Genomic DNA, 17420 nt, shown 5'->3' on the forward strand with positions numbered 1-17420 from the left:
ACACGGGGATGTTGCCGTGCTCCGAAATACGTAAACGATGCACGTTTACGTAAATTGTCGCCTATGAAGTCCGGGCCCAGCACGAGCACAAGGACGAGCCCCAGCAGAAACAAATCCCCTCCAGCTACGGCCGCCGCCGCAGCCCTCTCCGCCGACGAGCAGGCAGCCAGAAGCGATGGCCTCGGCGGCGCCGGAGGCTGAGCAGGAGCAGGTGGTGAACCCGTGGGAGGTGTCGGCGGGGAAGGGCGGCATCGACTACGACAAGCTGGTGGACCAGTTCGGCTGCCAGCGCCTGGACGCCGCGATCATCGGCCGCATCGGGCGCCTCACCGGCCGCGCCCCGCACCGCTTCCTCCGCCGCGGCCTCTTCTTCGCCCACCGGTCAAACCCTACCTCTTACTTACTTCTTTTTTTTTCTTGCAGGCGGATGAGGAACTGGAATCACTAACATAATCTTTGTGCGTGTGTTGCAGGGATTTGAACGAGATACTGGACCTGTACGAGAAGGGGGAGAAGTTCTACCTCTACACGGGGAGAGGGCCCTCATCGGAGGCGCTGCACCTTGGCCACCTCGTCCCCTTCATGTTCACCAAGTAAGGACACTTCATTCATCACTCTTGTTGCTTGCGCTGCGGCGGAAGCTGCCCGCCGCCGAATAGCATGTACTACAAGTATGAGCCAGTAATTGCCCAGTATAATAGCATGCTATTATAAAAGATATGCCGTACCAGAAGTATACTAGCATGTACAAGAAGAATGATCCTGGGTTAGTATGAGCTGTTTCAGAAGGGCATGCCGTAGTTTGATTTGAGAAAAGATACTCATCTCAATCACATGAACCGTATCCTGAAAAATGAAGGCACTGGGCTGAATCGAAAAATCTTGATTAGACAATGAAATGGGGGGAGGAAAGTAGTTCATCATCTCTAGAGAATCATTGCAGAGAGGAGTCTGGAATTTTAATGCTGAGAGCTGCAAAGAGAGAATCCAAATATGAAGAATGTTAACATGTTCATAAAGTCAGAAATGAGAAATTACACAGGGAAATTTACATACAAAAAATCGAAGCTACAGTAGTATTGTATAGTAGATAATGTCCTCAATTTCTCTAGCATGCAAAGTATTTTATATTCTAGAGAAAATAACTAAGTTGGATTTTCTTATTCATATATGTGCACTTAAACTGGAAATGTGATGAACCTTTTTCTGCTCTCTAATTTCTATGTTGACTCTGGGTTCTGAAAAATGACATGAAAATGGAATATCCCAATATAAAATAGCACTACCATGGCTTACGTCAACTGTGAGAAAGATCGTGATTGCTTGGAGCTTTATCACACCCAGAATATATTTTATCGACCAGTTAAGTAATTAGGAAAAGGAGTAAAATAAAGATGTCCATATTAATGTTTCCCTTTTGCAAAATCATATATCGTGCAACTCTTTACAATGAAATAAATGATAGAAAGAAGCGCTAGTCAGAGGAAGATGGAAAATGCCATGGCCCTAACAGAGAGAACGTGCATCTCCAGTAAGTTTGCTCCCTTTAGCTGTGGAGAGGCTATGATTTGTAAATATAAGTTTGCTCTTAAATATATGATAAGCGCTTGAGTGCAGGAGCACGGTATATCTTTTGCAATACTATTATATGGACATGCGATTCTCTTCTTTCACTGTTGCAACATTCAAGCACCTTGCCCAACATTCATGCAAAAGCATATAAGATACCTAATTGTCAACCCACGACTCCAGGAGACAATTACCGGTGGGTTTACATAATATTACTTCCATGGTTGTGCCCTGTGGCACGGCAGCACCCAGGTCAGAACCAAAAGAGAGGAATAACATGTAAGCTTGCCATATCTGAGACACTGTAATATACCTCAGAGCGGGCACAGCTTGATTTATTGGGCTCAAAAGGTTCTACAGGCATCAAGAGCATCTTCCTCCTAGGATGTCCAAGACAAAATGTCATTTGAAAAAGACCAAACAATGTAGTTACAGTGCTGTTGTATTGCCTACACATAGGGCAACAACACATAAATAATAGATGATAGCATTCTGAAAAGATGTCACTAAAGTCTACAAAAGTGGCATCAGCGGCACTCCTTCCAAACTACTGTATCCAGAAAATAGGTACAGAACTGTAATATCTTAGGTAGAAAGCATTGTCAAAAACAATGAGATGGAACAACTTAAGTACCTAAGGTCCTTATAATCACATCGGAGAATTTTGATTGCTCCAATAATAATATGACCAACTATTATAACATTTATTGTTGACACAGCATGAACCATGTTCCCAGCAACACATTTAGCTTCGAAATGGCTATGCAGTGAGTATCCCAAAAGAGTATGCTCTGATATTAGCCTCAGTAGTAACAAACTCAACCGTTAGCTGGTCATCCTTATCAAAAATCAAGTTTACTATTCCTGTAACCAGAAAACGACAGAACAGGCAATCCTTAACATTTGCGTGCTATGATTTTATAATTAATATTTGGCCTAAATTTCAGAATAGCATCCAGAGCATCCTGGGAAGATTAATGCTAGATTCGAAATAAACCTAGGCACGTTGTCAACAGAGAAGCAAGGAAGCAAAGGGGTCATGTAGCTAACATCAAATTACGATGTGTTTGCCGCTGAAGCTGGAGAGGGCGAGGGTCTTGAGCAGCTCGCATCCAATGATTCCAGCCCCGTCCATCAGAACCTTCGCTGCCTGTGCAAAAGCGAACACCAGCATCAGCGGATCACCCGAATCAGACAATGAATTCCTCCACAAACAAAACACGCACGGGATGAGGAGATCACAACGAGCCCTGGCAGCGAAGGGGTGGGGGCGGGAGGGAAGATCAAGTGGTGGTGCTTACCTAGACGCCTTCCTCCGACGCAACAGAGGCAGCGGTGGAAGCCATGGGAAATGGTGCCGGCAGAACCGATGGTTAGGTTCGGAGACGAAGCAGAAATAGGGCGAACGACGGAGCAAAGACCAACCGGTGCAGAAGCGGCAGACGTCGACGGCGACGAAGAAGCTGCAGCAACGGCAGCCGGAAAGCGAGGAGACGCTGCAGCACCACATGCCAAAGAACAAGCGCCGCCAACCCCAAACATGACTGGCCCGCCGAGTCAAAGGCCAAGACAGAACTGACTCGGCGGACGTACCACACATGCGCCTCTCCAACGCATCCCCAATCGACACACACGCAAACAGACACGACTGTGTGAGCCCGCGCGTGAGAAAAAAACTATCACGGTAGTAGCACGTTGACATGTAGGGCCGACAGTGGAGCAACCACAGCTTGTTATTTCTAGGGTGCTTAGAGCTCTTAGAATATTTTTTGCTTGAAAAGTTCATCTTAGCTCTACTCCATATGTATTGTTTTATAAACCTTGCATTGCGGTATCACTTTCTTATTTAAAGTAACAGTTGACAATGATGATTAACCATCAGGATATTTCTTCAGGTATCTCCAGGATGCTTTCAAGGTTCCTCTTGTAATACAGCTAACTGATGACGAAAAGTTCCTGTGGAAAAATTTGACTGTTGAGGAAAGTAAAAGGCTTGCTCGTGAAAATGCGAAAGACATTATAGCATGTGGATTTGACATCGAGAGGACTTTCATCTTCTCTGATTTTAATTTTGTTGGCGGGTAAGGTTACTTTATTATATTTTTTCCTTGGTTGATCTTTCACCCTATGTATACGATCAATCTTAGCTTAGTTACTGTGTCAAAAATTAACAATCCTCTTTTCTTTCTGGCAGTGCCTTTTACGAAAACATGGTTAAAGTTGCCAGATGTGTGACTTATAATAAAGTGAGAGCTGTTCAATTAAGAAAACTGTTTTTGTTCACCAGGGAGCTCAGTTGCTTCTGTTCAAGCATTATCTTTTGCTGATATAGTTTGCTCTTGAAACAGGTTGTAGGAATATTTGGATTCACTCCAGAGGATCACATTGGAAAGAGTAGCTTTCCTCCTGTGCAGGCAGTCCCATCATTCCCTTCATCATTTCCCCACCTCTTTCCTGGCAATGATCAACTACGGTGCTTGATTCCTTGTGCAATAGACCAGGTAAAGACACATTTTTGGAACAAGGTCCAACATCATTGGTTACATATGTGCTTGAAGGCATGCCTATAATTTACTGTGTGCAAATTATGGATATGCTTATCTGTAAAAAGTTGACATGAATGCATCTCTGAGTAATTTCATCAAAGGTACTAAATTGTTGGTAAATTCTTGACTTGGTTTGTGAAATTTAGTTTCTCATTCGGTTATTTTTTCTTCTTCCAGGATCCTTATTTCAGAATGACCCGTGACGTTGCTCCAAGAATTGGTTATCAGAAGCCATCACTGATCGAATCAAGATTTTTCCCAGCTCTTCAGGTAAACTTATTTCCTGAGGAACATGGATTTAGAACTTAATGTCTTCACTTGTTATGGGCCTTAGTCTGCAACAAGTAGTTCGGGTGATTATGGTCTGATGGCTGAGTATAGGGGCGAGGCTCATCCCTGACATGGAAGAGAGGCTCTGAGGCTTATTAGAACTTGTGCTTATGATTGCTTGTCTAAAATGTAGAACAACTAACTTGATACACAAGTTGAATCACAAGAAAAACTCTTGAGCGAACTATATTTTCCTAATTGAATTGAATTGAATTCTACTTAATTCAAAAGACCAATCGTATCCTACATGGACGCTTAGACTCTTCTACTATATCCTACACCGTTCTGATTATGTGTGTGCAAGGCTATTACTGTTTTCAGGCCGCATGGCCGCTGCTCATAGGACTCTCCATAGAAGTTCAACATGGCCACACAAAAATAGTTTATGCCTAGAGGCTTTACACAGGTCTCATGCTCTGTACGTTGATGATCTAATTCTTCATGTTATGCCAGTCAGGGATTTACAGCAAAATGATTGCTTACATAGCTCCATAGAAATAGTATCTTTTTTTGGTTACAGGTATCGTAAGTATTGTAATTTATAGGTGCCACATTTGTAAAGTATATCATGATTTGTGAAGTTGCAATACCACTTCTAATTATGAGAAAGGCAGGTGCAATTTGATTGCTTCTAGTTTATTTTGTACTTGCTATTTTCTCAATCTAGCTGTTTTTGAACTTGATAAGACTAAACTTATTATGGATCCCATGTGTCATGTCTTTTGTTACCTCATTGTTTTACATTGCCTATTTCTCTTTTACAGGGTGAAAACACGAAAATGTCAGCTAGTGATCCTAACTCTGCGATTTATGTGACAGATACAAATAAAGAAATAAAGACAAAGGTCTGTACTCACTAAATTTTTTCCAACTATTACATGTATTCAGTTGGACCTATTTTGTGTCAAACGGTTGCTAGATTGAGCCAAACATGAAACTTTCAGCCTGTAGGCTCATTGCTCTATTTACTTCCCACTATTTTCCAGGTGAATAAGTATGCCTTCTCAGGTGGCCAGGACTCTGTAGAACTCCATAGAAAACTCGGAGCTAACCTTGAGGTACGCCTTGTAGGTAGCAAGCTTTTTTGGCTTTGATTGTGTGTACTATGGACCACTTTGACATACAGAACTTGAATAAGAGAAGTAATTTTATTATATGAAGAAAAGCTACAAATTCCAAAAAAAAAAAGATGTTAGAGACATGCCTCTTTAATTGAATTTTTCCATTATTGAAGCCAACAATAGTATATTCGGTACAAAAATGTGCGACATTGTATCCTGGAATAGCCGACAAATAATGTATTTAATACTGGCGAACTGTCATTGGTGTATTTAGGTGGATGTCTCAATCAAGTGGTTGAACTTCTTCCTTGAAGATGATGATGAACTCGAGAACATAAAGAAGGTAATATCACAAGTTTATGCTGCATGTAATAAACTACTACTTGATATTATTCTATCCACTTATTTCCCTTAATTAAACTGTACTAATTTCTGAAACTCAATACCAGGAGTACAAGGAAGGGAAGTTGCTGACTGGTGAAGTGAAGCAGATTCTGATTAAGGTTCTATCCGAGATGGTTGAAAGGCACAAAAGAGCTAGAGCTCAAGTTACTGAGGAGGTATGCACTGCACTCTGTACATATCACGAATCTGTAGGAACACAAGTAAACACTGAAACGGACAGCCCATCGATGCATGCATGCTTAACAAAATAAATGCTCGAATGATGTATCATCCTCAGCAGATATATGCCTTGCGCTGATTGAACGATGTCCTGTTTATGCAGATGGTTGATGCCTTCATGGCTAGAAGGCCTCTTCCCAACATGTTTGGCTAAGTTTGGGGGGCGAAGATCATTCTTTTTTCTTAGTGGATTTATAGAATTCTGGGGGCAGCATATGTTTCATGACTTAGTTGTCTTCGTCAATGCGAACCTGGCTGCTCAATGGTGGCCACTTGATTTTGTAAAATATATGTGATGTGTTTATTTTCAAGCTTGTTCTATCAACGTACAAGGTGTGCCTTTTGGGAATTAGAAGACATACATATATGCACTTAAGTTGAGCACAGCGTCGTCAAATGGCCATTTTTTTATTTTGTATTTTCTCTTGTTTTTGCCAATGCCTTGCTCTATCAGTGCCTCAATATAAGTTTTTCTTTCTATTTACTTCAGTTTTCCTCTTTTTCTTTTTTGCCAATGGTTTAGCGCAGCAGTGTCTCATTACATGCTACAAGCCCCTTTCTAGTATATTGGGAAAACTTTCAGTACTACCTTTGACCATAAAAGAATGTCGCAAGTTTGTTTATACAGCCCAAATCCATCCAATCAAAATTTAAATTGATATTGCTATCAATTATTCGGGTGTGGAGGACCTATACCTGAATATTTCATAAATTTTTGAAATTCATTTTTTTTGAAAATTGATGATAATAGAATTAGTAATAAATAACAATGTATCATCAAAACACATGTAAGCAGCCCAAAGGTTTATAGTGGTGATATTTTTTCGCATGCGATCACTAAGGAGCAAATTCAGCAAAGTGAAGGCCAAAAAGTCCAAGACATAATCATGATGAGGAAGAAGATTATCAGATGAAGATAAGAATGAAAGGCCACGTTTATAACAGGCCAAAGAAACTGTGGAGGCTGCACAATTGTCTCCTCCAACATGCTCACATGAAGCTATAAAGTGGGGCTACAAAGGCTATAAAGCCTAAAAAGACCTACAATATAGAGGCATGATTTGCAAGAAGAAAGGAGAAGCAATAATAGAAGAGAAGGCACCAGAATGCTGCTCTCTCGTCTATAAAACGGGACTCAAAGCAGCGAAGAAGGACACCAAGCAATCAACAACCAGAGCACACCATCATTCGCAAAGAGCAGAGAGTTAGGCTAGCAACGCTCCCTGTAGTACAACCACCCTTCCTGTAATAAAGAGATGCAATATCCAAGGCGTTGTAATATTGCAAATGTAGGAAGGTGATTTCCCTTCTTGTGTAAACCCGTCGGGGGTTCCCGAAAGGGAAACCCGTATGTAAATTATATTGTGGAAATGAAATAGTTATGTGATTTCCCTTGTTTTATCATGTTTATATGGGATGAGTTTTTTTATGCTAGGGATCCTATAGAAGAAACCTCTACGTCTAGTTCTCTGCTAAGCCTTATGTGTGGCGTTAGAACGAGAACCGAAGCCGTAGAGAAGTGTTCCCTTCGGGTGGAACTGTCTGGGAAGACGATAAAAAATCAACCCATATAAATTTAACTAAAAATATCTAGGGAAAGAAACTTAGCAACTTTTGAAGCAATATAGTGATAAATACGGTGAGTACCGAGTAGGAGTAATACACCACTGCGCACACAGTCAGACATACAATTGGCCCCGCTAGGCTCCAAGATCCTGCAAAAAATCGCAAAAATAATCATAAAATTCAAGAATACTTTTTAGCTTAATTTATTTTCGAAAAAAATTAAATACTTAATCTTAATATCCAAGTATATTACGTAAATTTGTGTATGAATATTTCTCTAAAAAAGTTATTGTGTAAAATTTGTCTAAATATATGTAGTTTTATATCTGTGGAGAAATATTCACACACAAACTTACGTAATATACTTGGATATTAAGATTAAGTATTTAATTTATAATTTCGAAAATAAATTTAGCTAAAAAGTATTCTTGAATCTAAGATTAGTTTTGCGATTTTTTGCACGATCTTGGAGCCTAGCAAGGCCAACTATACATCTGACTGTGTGCGAAATCCGGTACTCACTGTATTTATCACTATATTGCTTCAAAAGAAGCTAAGTTTCTTTTCCTAGATGTTTTTAGTCAAATTTATAAGGGTTGATTTTTTATCGTCTTCCCAAGCAGTTCCACCCGAAAGGAACACTTCTCTACGGCTTCGGTTCTCGTTCTAACGCCCCACACAAGGCTTAATAGAGAACTACACGTAGAGGTTTCTCCTATATGGTCACTAGCATAAAAAACCCATCCCATATAAACATGATAAAAAGATCAAGGGAAAACACAGAACTATTTCATTTCCACAATATAATTTACATACGGGTTTCTCTTTCGGGAACCCCGACGGGTTTACACAAGAAGGGAAATCACCTTCCTACCTTTGCAATATTACAACGCCTTGAATATTGCAACTCTTTACTACAAGAAGGGTGTTTGTACTACTACTACTGCAGGGAGTGTTGCTAGCCTAACTCTCTGCTCTTTGCGAATGCTGTTATGCTCTGGTTGCTGATTGCTTGGTGTCCTTCTGCTTGGAGTCCCGTTTTATAGACGAGAGAGTAGCATTCTGGTGCATTCTCTTCTATTATTGCTTCTCCATTCTTCTTGCAAATCATGCCTCTATATTATAGGTCTTTCTAGGCTTTATAGCCTTTGTAGCCTCTCTTTATAGCTTCATGTGAGCATGTTGGAGGAGACAATTGTGCAGCCTCCACGTTTTTTTGGCCTGTTATAAACCTGGCATTTCCTTCTTATCTTCATTTTGAGAATCTTCTTCCTCGTCATGATTATGTCTTGGATTTTTTGGCCTTCACTTTTACTAAATTTGCACCTTGCTGATCGCATGCGAAGAATTATCACCACTATAAATCTTTGGGCTGCTGGCATGTGTTTTGATGATGGAGATCTTAAATACATTATTATTATTATTATTAATTCTATTATCATTATCATTATTTTTCAAAAAATTGAATTTCAAAGATTTATCAAATATTCAGGTATATAATGGTTATTTCTATTAACCATGTTCTGTCTTGCTTTTGCTTCTTCTAGCTTATGTAGCACTATATCAATTTTATTATTCATATTTGAATATTTTTCCGTGAGTTTTTGGCATTCTTTAAATAAACTTTCAAGCTTTTGATCTAATATTTCTTGTCTTTTTCTCCAAGATAGGAAAAAGTTATATATCAGATCAACAACTATATTTAACTGGCTATGCGTACTATGCCAAGTATGATCTTCGGAGGGATTTATTCTACACCTTATGTCAATATTTTCCTTAGTTTTTATTATCTTACTACCTGTGCTAACTTCTAAATTTAAATACTTTAACCTTTCAATGATTAAACGCTAGCTCTGATACCAATACACATAAGTGATTTTCTCTCCTTTATACACCTATAATGCAATCTAACAACCACGATGTAATTGACGATGTAATTGTAAGGTCATGATGTATGGTGCCTGGGTACCATGGTGCCCCAATTGAGCTTCCTATATAGATAAACTAGATAAATCTCCAAGATCCTTTCATGGACGGAGGGAGTATGTACGATTGAAACACTTATGTTGAATAGAAGAAACTGGCAGGCTAATAACATGAAGCTGCCAGTAATTTCTTGGTGAACCAATAAAACAAAACTGGCAAATAGAACTAGAATATACTCGAGATAATAGCATACTATGAAGTTTCTCAAGTTCTTGGTACAGTTGATCATTTGATCCTGCAATTTGCCCATCCTGTTCCTTTGCAAAAAGAATTTAAACTCTTCATATAACCATAAGTATTGGATTCACCAAAAGAATATGGTCAGAAACGACCCAAAAAGAAAGAAAACATGACCCTGCAGAAGAGTCCCCGCTTCAACCCTCGTCGTCTCCATACCACCTCCGGAAGCCCACACCACCGGGTCTCTTGTTGCTGCCTGAAGCTGATTTGTCGCCCGCACTGTCCCTTTCACCCCGAAGCAATTCGAACTCCTTTTCAAGGGCCGCCATCTTCTGCAACCGTTGATGAATCTCTGAAACTTCATTCTGCCAATTTCGCAAAAGGAAAACATATCATCATCAGTTCAATCCCAAGAGAAGAGCACGAAAAGGAGTGTCCTATATCCAATTCATCATTCTGCTAATGTTCTGACCAGTTACCAAAGAACTTTCTCCTACCTCGAGTTTGGAAGCCCTTGCTGCTTCGTCCAAAAGCTGGTCGCGAACTGAATTAAGTTCCTGCATAGCAAAGATCGCATAAATTTGATCACACAAAGCTTAAAAGCAAGTTTCTTCTTGCAAAACAAGAGAGCATCCTAGCACAAAAAACTGATGTCAGTTCACTTGACTGAGGTTTGATACAGCCTTAAATATTTAAACGAGAAATCATACAAAAGACTTATGACTTATGAGTAATTGTTTATGAATACCGAAGAAGTAGAGAAGTGGATAGTAGAGGACTAACTTTACTCCACAAATAGTAACACTGCAAGGAAAACGTATGGAATTTCCTAAAACAATTAAGTGAGTGCGGAGTGTGGTATTGCTTACCTGAGTAAGCTCCACATTTTTGTTCTCGACATCAGCTAGTTCCGTCTTCAGGTGGAAGGTCTGAATCTTTTCACGCTCAAGTTTTTCTTCTAGCTGGTTCCTCTCATGCTTAACAGTTTGCACCAAGGTTTTGCTGGTATCTCCTCCCTTGTTATTCTGAAAATGACAGAGAGAACATGTAAACCGCGGTTCCATCAAGCAACCATGTGATTGAGATATTACCTTTTTATCTTGAAGTTCTTCAATTTCGAATATGGGCCCCCTGCTAGAATTTGCATCTGCAGATAATGGGGCCATGCCATTGGATGACACACTTGGTCTGAAACTTGTCTTCAGAGCATAAACCTAGACAACAACAAAATCAGCTAAATATATATAGATGTACATCAGAAAAATGAAACTGATGATGAAGAAACATGCCTCGTTGCTGTAACGTCCACTGTATCCTCCAAATGACAACAGAAAATCTTCTCCATTAATTGTGTGTAGTACTAAACTCGAGCCCTGCGGTAAAGGAGGTTATGAAGATCACTGACAGCTTGGTGCATAACATCATAGAATCACAATTAGCCAAGAATATAAGGGACACCATTTAGTGTACAACTATGTGAACTTCACTATTATGAGATTCTGAAAACTCATTTAGCATTGTATTCGTGAACCAAGCTGAAATAAGCAATTTGGACTTCTAGAACCAAAGGACGCTTTCTTCATTTATAAAAATATGTTCAAGGAGTTTCCAAGTAACCATGGGAAGCATCAAGCATGCATGATGTTATCCAAAATAAAGGTTCCCCATGCACTCATAAATTGCAAGAGGAAGAAAAAAAGATGCTAACCTCACTTGTAGGGGGCGCACGGCCTTCAAGACTAGTAACAACCGACCATTCCATAGTAGACATGTTAAGTACAAGTGTTTCTGGAACACCTGCAATGCATTAGCCACATGTGAGTGATAACAGCTCTGCGGGCTGCTTTTTAGAAAGCAAAGTGGAATAACTGAGTATGCATGAACAGGGAGCTACATTCATTGGGTTACCAAACAGTGGAAATGAACGAGCGCATTAATGTAAAAAATCATAATATTTCAACCTTACCTTTCTTACTATTACCACCACCAGTAATAAACCAGTAATCACCAAACGTTACGCCTGCATGCCCTGCTCTTGGTTCTGGAGTTATACCATGATGGTCTGGCCTTGACCACTCCATCTGCAATTAACAATCAGGTTATTGGCTTGGAATTCCCAATGCAACGAATACCAACTCTGAAGAGAAGTCTCACTGTCTCCACGTCAAGGAGATGCAGATCACTGAAACATGTAGAATGAGATCCTCCACCAAATATAAAGAGATACCGATCAGCATAGCATGCAGCAGCATGCTCTGACCTTGGAGAAGGAGGAGTACCTCTGCAAAGAAATAATTTTAAATAATCACATATCAATCCAGCACCTTAAAGCAGAACCAGATAATGCATTAACTGCAAGTTTCATTTGACACTCTAAACAGAGTATGGTTGTCAACTAGTAGTGATAAATGATGCAGCTTTTTCACATAACTTCATAATCTATGTCTCCACATGCAAATGTAACGATCCCTCTCTAATGAGGACCACAACAAAGCAATCTTCTGAAAACAAAGAACTTTTATTGCCGTTTTTCAACAAAGCAGCTCCGCTTTTTTTTAGATCAATCAAACTAAATACACAGAATGTTGTGCAATTTTAACAATATCATCAAACCAAATTCACAGAACTTACGTGCTCTCAAATTCATCCCAAGTCATGGTCTCAAGATCAAGAATGTGCAGGTCATTCAGAAGAGACCTCCCAGCACCTTCACCTCCAAACACAACTAAAGTGTTCCCAATACGAGTCACTGATTGACCACCACGTGAGCTCTACACAAGAAGCAAAGTATTCTGAGATATATATTGACCAACAATACAGAGCAACCTCCAGGCAATAGTATAGGTGTAAACTTGCGACCCTTTTGGAAAATATAAATAGAAACTAAACATACATACCGGCGACCTCCCATAAGTGCGTAAGGTTGACCAAGTGCAGGTTTGCGGATCGAACTCCTTTACTGGTACAAATACATCGAATAAAAAAATGAGATCTGGCATAATAAGATAGGAGCAGAAAAAATGAGCGGCGATGGCTAACCGATGAGACTTTCTGTCGGTTCTCTGGTGTGTCCTGCAAGTGACAAAATCTTGTTTTCGGACGGAATCTACATGGATTATAAGGCAGGTGCAATCTGATAAAGTTATAAATCACAACCTTTGGAAGATATAGCAGCTTCACAGTCACACTACTAACTACAAAGAGTGTTTGATGATTACCAGAGAGTGACCAGCACATGGAGCAACTAAAACTGCTTCAGCTGGTTCTGAAGGTACTGGTTGAATTTCAGCTTCTAGCTTTGACCATGACAAACTTTTGAAATCCAGAACCTTTGATCAAAGAAATTAAGATTCATTTATCAGGTTGATCCCCAACATAACTAGTTAAGGAATCTATGCCTCAATTAAAGGCAAATTCCTCGCTGGAATTCAATTGCCAAGAAAACAGTTATAGCATCTTAAGGCATAGCACACTGAGAATCATGATGATCGGTTTACCTGAATGTCGCCAAGGTAACGGCCATTGTGGTTTCCACCAAAGACATACATCTTTTCCTGAACAACAGCAGCTCCATGCTGCAGAACATAATTCCAACCAGTACATGAGAACCAACAAGAGAAAGCAGTCCAGCACAAAACCAGAAGGTGACCAACAAGTAAGTACTACAAGGACCTTGTATCGGGGTTTCGGAGGCTGTCCGGATACAGAGAGAGGAGTCCACTCGTCGTAAGCGGCTATAGAGCAGATTCCTTCCATGGTAACTTCCTTGTCCTGAATGTCAACCATCTTCACGTTCTCCGCCACGACTACTTCGCGGTCTTCGGGTTTAGATCGCACTGGTTCTTGTATACTCTAGCGACGTCAGGAGCAAACAAAAAAAAACATGGATAAGGCATTACAGATCAGTCATGATCACGTAACCAAATGCTCCCCTCAAAAGAATGTATCGCAATTCGCAGCACGGAACCTGTCAGGCTGTTAGAACAGCGCAATTCTGATAATCAACATACCGCAGAAGGGATACATTTTTGCAGCTAGCTAATGATCCCGGCGATTAGCATACGTGCTCGCTGACTAGCTGAACAATATTTTTCTACACTCACAGCAGCATCACTAAGCTCCTGAGAGACGCGACTCGCCCAAAACTTGGCATCACGATTCACGAGCTAGCACGCAGCCGAACGAAGCCACAACGATCAGTTGATCACCCGTGTACTGCTAGTACTACTCCCCTGAGAAACTCACCGGCATCCCGCGCAGGCGCAGAGGGTACACGGAGAGCGGGTGCGGCGATCCAGAGCGCCCGTGGATCCCCCGCTCGCGTCCTCCGGGCCGCCGCGGCCTCGGGATCTGGAGAGGTGGCAGCAGAAGGTTCTGGATCTGGACGAGGCTGGCCGGCGCGGGAAGATTCTAGAAGGCTCGAGATCTGGCGCGGAAGGGACGGTGGCGCGCGCGGAAGAGAATCGCTGCCCACTCCTCCGGCGAGCCGCGAAATGGGAGATGACGACGGGAGCGGCGTGCCTCGCGATTCGTGCAGGTGCTCGATTAAAGGTCCGGATCGAAGCGACCGACTGCTCGCCACTGAAGCTTCCTCGACGACCCCTTTGCTTCAGAGTGCAGCGCCATTGCACATGTATAAAACTCTGACTGAATATTCATACTGCCAAAATAAACTCAGAATTTTGCTTGCGGATTTTTTCTTCATTATTAACACCTGGTGAAAAATAATAATTATTACTCCTATGTTTGATTTTGGTTTCATGTAGGGTAAGTTTAGCTACAAGCCCAAAAAATGACACTTCAATGCTGCAGAAAAACAACACGGTCACGCAAGGATGAGTGTGCATCAGTGCTGGTTTGTCAGGCTTGATCAAATGGCATCCGGATTTAGGAAAACGCAACAAAAATAAAGAGAAACTCCGGTAAAACGCAGCCAGCGTCTTTATTTAGGCAACATGGCATGTAATGTTTACAATTCCCATCATACCTCACTCTCAGCTCAGCAGCAACAACAACAAGAAAGAAACCTACGAAAAGACTATGAAACTTGTCTCTCCAGTTGTTCTCTTCCCAACTAACTCATTCAGAAAGAAACATGAGCGTCGGCGCAATGTTAGACGGCCTGCAAGATCATTCAAGGCTCCCAGTGCTCATCTTTCTTTCCGATGCTTTCGTCCTGTGGCAGTGAGACGAACTGCACGATTCCTCTGACCACGGAGGCTTCGACTCTGAACCTCGAGGCGATATCGTCCACGCTCATTGAGCCATGGTGGCTACCGGACTTCCCTTGGTAAAGTTGAATGATCTCCTGGATGTGCCCGACGTTCAGGGTTCCTGGAGGTAGCTGTCTGTGCCCACCTTGCCCAGGTTCGGGTTCAGATGCTCTCACCTTAGGTAGTGGCCTGTTGTATCGTTCCACGACGGAAGCCTGCATACACAAGCCTCTGATTACACTTTTCCTCAAACAAATGAAAATTCCAAATAAGTTCCACTGTTTAAAGATTTATGTAAATAAAATCACCAAATGAACTATGGTATTTTAGCCTGGGAGAGCAGTGTAAAGTCAGATGGCTTACTTCACCCATTTCTGGCTTTCCCCCAGGCTTAGTAGTGATTCTCCCGACCATGTGCTTAAGCATGTCATCATAACTTGGATCACGCTCCACAAGTACACCATGGGTATCTTTTGTTGGAGTTGTAACATCTGCAGTGCAGTTTTAATAAATAAATAAATCATAAAGTGGTAAACTGAAACATCGAGAGAAGATCTGCCTTGAAGTAAATGGTGTTAACTCATATTGACACCACAAGGACACCTATTCTTAACTCATATTCACGCTCCACAAGTACACCTATTCTTAACTCATATTGACACCACATATCCAAATTAAATTTAGCATGATTGAAAAGCCGACTTGAAGTAAATGATGTTAACATAGCAAATCAAATATCATAGCAGATGGTGTTGATTTAGAGAAGATATGCTCACCTTTTAACGTAATTTAAATTTCGACATATAGGATTCACACAATGACACGGTACAATATATAAAATGTTTTTCTACAGAATTCAACCAATATATTGTGGGGCTCTTAATACAAGAGTCTGAAATCAGTAAACCCTAGTTAAAACCCATCTCGATCGCAGGTCACACTTCACACAGAGATGCAGTGCCTATCATGAAGATATGTGTTGCGTTGGGGAAGTCACGTTTCTGATAATTAGAATTTTTATATTATATGGACTTCACACGCCTAGCAGATCAAATAACTAACTCTGCAGATGATTTATGCATATGACGCAAGTAAAATCTAGTTCAGCTCACAAAGAATTGCAATCCCTTAACAAGTTAACAGAGCAATGTGTTTATTAGGAGGGAAGCTGACCAGAAATTGACAGCATACTGAGTTGTTAACGGTACCAATAATGCAATGAACCAACAGCAATGCCGACTTGAGTGGATCGTTTCATACCACACCGCACTCTCTTCCGAAACAAGAGCATACGTACTGGCAACTGTGCTGCTTTCAGTAATCAGTGAACACCGCACACAAAGTAACCAAACTTTTGTAGTTTTACTAATTGAAACAAGTTCCTGTGGAAGACCGGTTCCGAAACTAGCTGAATAGGAACGAATTGGCTAACTTACCTAAATACAACCCATGCTAAATTGGTCATACTTGGTTTCAGTTACCCAAATGTCACAGGGATCACAGACCTGATTTTCCCCTGACCATACCTCATTAGATGAAACAGTACTCACTACCTACTTTAACATGTCACATGTCAATTCAACAGTATGCAGGGGATCTTCGTGTTCAGGACGCCTAAGAAGCATCAAGAATCAAGAACTAGCTTCTACATAGTCCATAACAACCGTAGCTCGATATGAACAGAAAACGGAGCATTTGTGCAAGTCAAGAGCCCGAGGATACCCGGGCATCAATTACACGGCAGCGACAGCTACGGTGGCATCTACTAAGAACCAACGGCAAGTCAAATGGCAGAATACGCGAATGCTAAGCGAGATCCGAGGGAAAATCAGGAGCCAGCCTTACCATCCTGTGACACGTCGAGCCGGTCCTGGGGAAGGCTGTCGCCGGCAGCGGCCGCCGGCGAGGCTCGCGGTGGGGGTGGAGGCGGCGGCGGCCTCGCCGGCGGCGGAGGCGGGGGAGGGGGCCTCAGGCGCCCCGAGGCGCGGCGCAGGGCCTGGCCCATGTGTCGGCGCCGGCGGGAGCTAGCGGTGGCTCCGCGGGGTGGTGGCCACGCGTGGGGAGCTTCGTCGGCTGTTTTTGGAGGCGTGGAGGCTTTTCAGCCCATACGGTTAGCGGGCTCGTGGAACTCGTTAGTTTCTTTTTTAGCAGCCTCATTAGTAAAAAATAAATTACATGAACAAACAGATCAGGAGAAAACAATTGTTCTACAAACTTTGCCGATATAACCCAAAGGATAAAGAATACATAATCATTCACAGGTTTTCTGCACTTGTCAAATTGTCGAAGCTAGCGGGTATCATCAAACTCCAACGATACATAAACGTATGTTGGAAGAGACATCG

General features: G+C 41.5%; 3 protein-coding genes across 3 annotated transcripts; 1 reads left to right on the forward strand and 2 right to left on the reverse strand.

The window, feature by feature from the left end:
• Nucleotides 1–80: 80 nt before the first annotated feature.
• Nucleotides 81–6527, forward strand: LOC127299372 (tryptophan--tRNA ligase, cytoplasmic). The gene is made up of 11 exons (XM_051329328.2): nucleotides 81–381; nucleotides 474–593; nucleotides 3465–3650; nucleotides 3764–3815; nucleotides 3918–4070; nucleotides 4293–4385; nucleotides 5210–5290; nucleotides 5432–5503; nucleotides 5781–5849; nucleotides 5956–6066; nucleotides 6234–6527. The coding sequence occupies exons 1-11, from the start codon at nucleotides 176–178 to the stop codon at nucleotides 6282–6284; spliced, it is 1194 nt and encodes a 397-aa protein (XP_051185288.1). The 5' UTR covers nucleotides 81–175; the 3' UTR covers nucleotides 6285–6527.
• A 3308-nt stretch (nucleotides 6528–9835) lies between these two features.
• Nucleotides 9836–14423, reverse strand: LOC127299374 (acyl-CoA-binding domain-containing protein 6). Its single transcript, XM_051329330.2, has 15 exons — nucleotides 14108–14423; nucleotides 13535–13714; nucleotides 13360–13437; nucleotides 13081–13191; nucleotides 12902–12968; nucleotides 12760–12821; nucleotides 12494–12633; nucleotides 12017–12143; nucleotides 11829–11943; nucleotides 11571–11659; nucleotides 11152–11235; nucleotides 10954–11076; nucleotides 10732–10887; nucleotides 10360–10419; nucleotides 9836–10227 (listed from the first exon to the last, which is right to left on the reverse strand). Exons 1-15 carry the CDS (start codon nucleotides 14111–14113, stop codon nucleotides 10057–10059), a joined length of 1569 nt encoding a protein of 522 aa, XP_051185290.1. The 5' UTR covers nucleotides 14114–14423; the 3' UTR covers nucleotides 9836–10056.
• A 346-nt stretch (nucleotides 14424–14769) lies between these two features.
• Nucleotides 14770–17132, reverse strand: LOC127299376 (uncharacterized). Its single transcript, XM_051329331.2, has 3 exons — nucleotides 16921–17132; nucleotides 15439–15566; nucleotides 14770–15290 (listed from the first exon to the last, which is right to left on the reverse strand). Exons 1-3 carry the CDS (start codon nucleotides 17078–17080, stop codon nucleotides 14997–14999), a joined length of 582 nt encoding a protein of 193 aa, XP_051185291.1. The 5' UTR covers nucleotides 17081–17132; the 3' UTR covers nucleotides 14770–14996.
• Between the last annotated feature and the right edge of the window lie 288 nt (nucleotides 17133–17420).

Source organism: Lolium perenne, chromosome 5 (genome assembly GCF_019359855.2).
Source record: "Lolium perenne isolate Kyuss_39 chromosome 5, Kyuss_2.0, whole genome shotgun sequence".
Classification (NCBI taxonomy): Eukaryota; Viridiplantae; Streptophyta; class Magnoliopsida; order Poales; family Poaceae; genus Lolium; species Lolium perenne.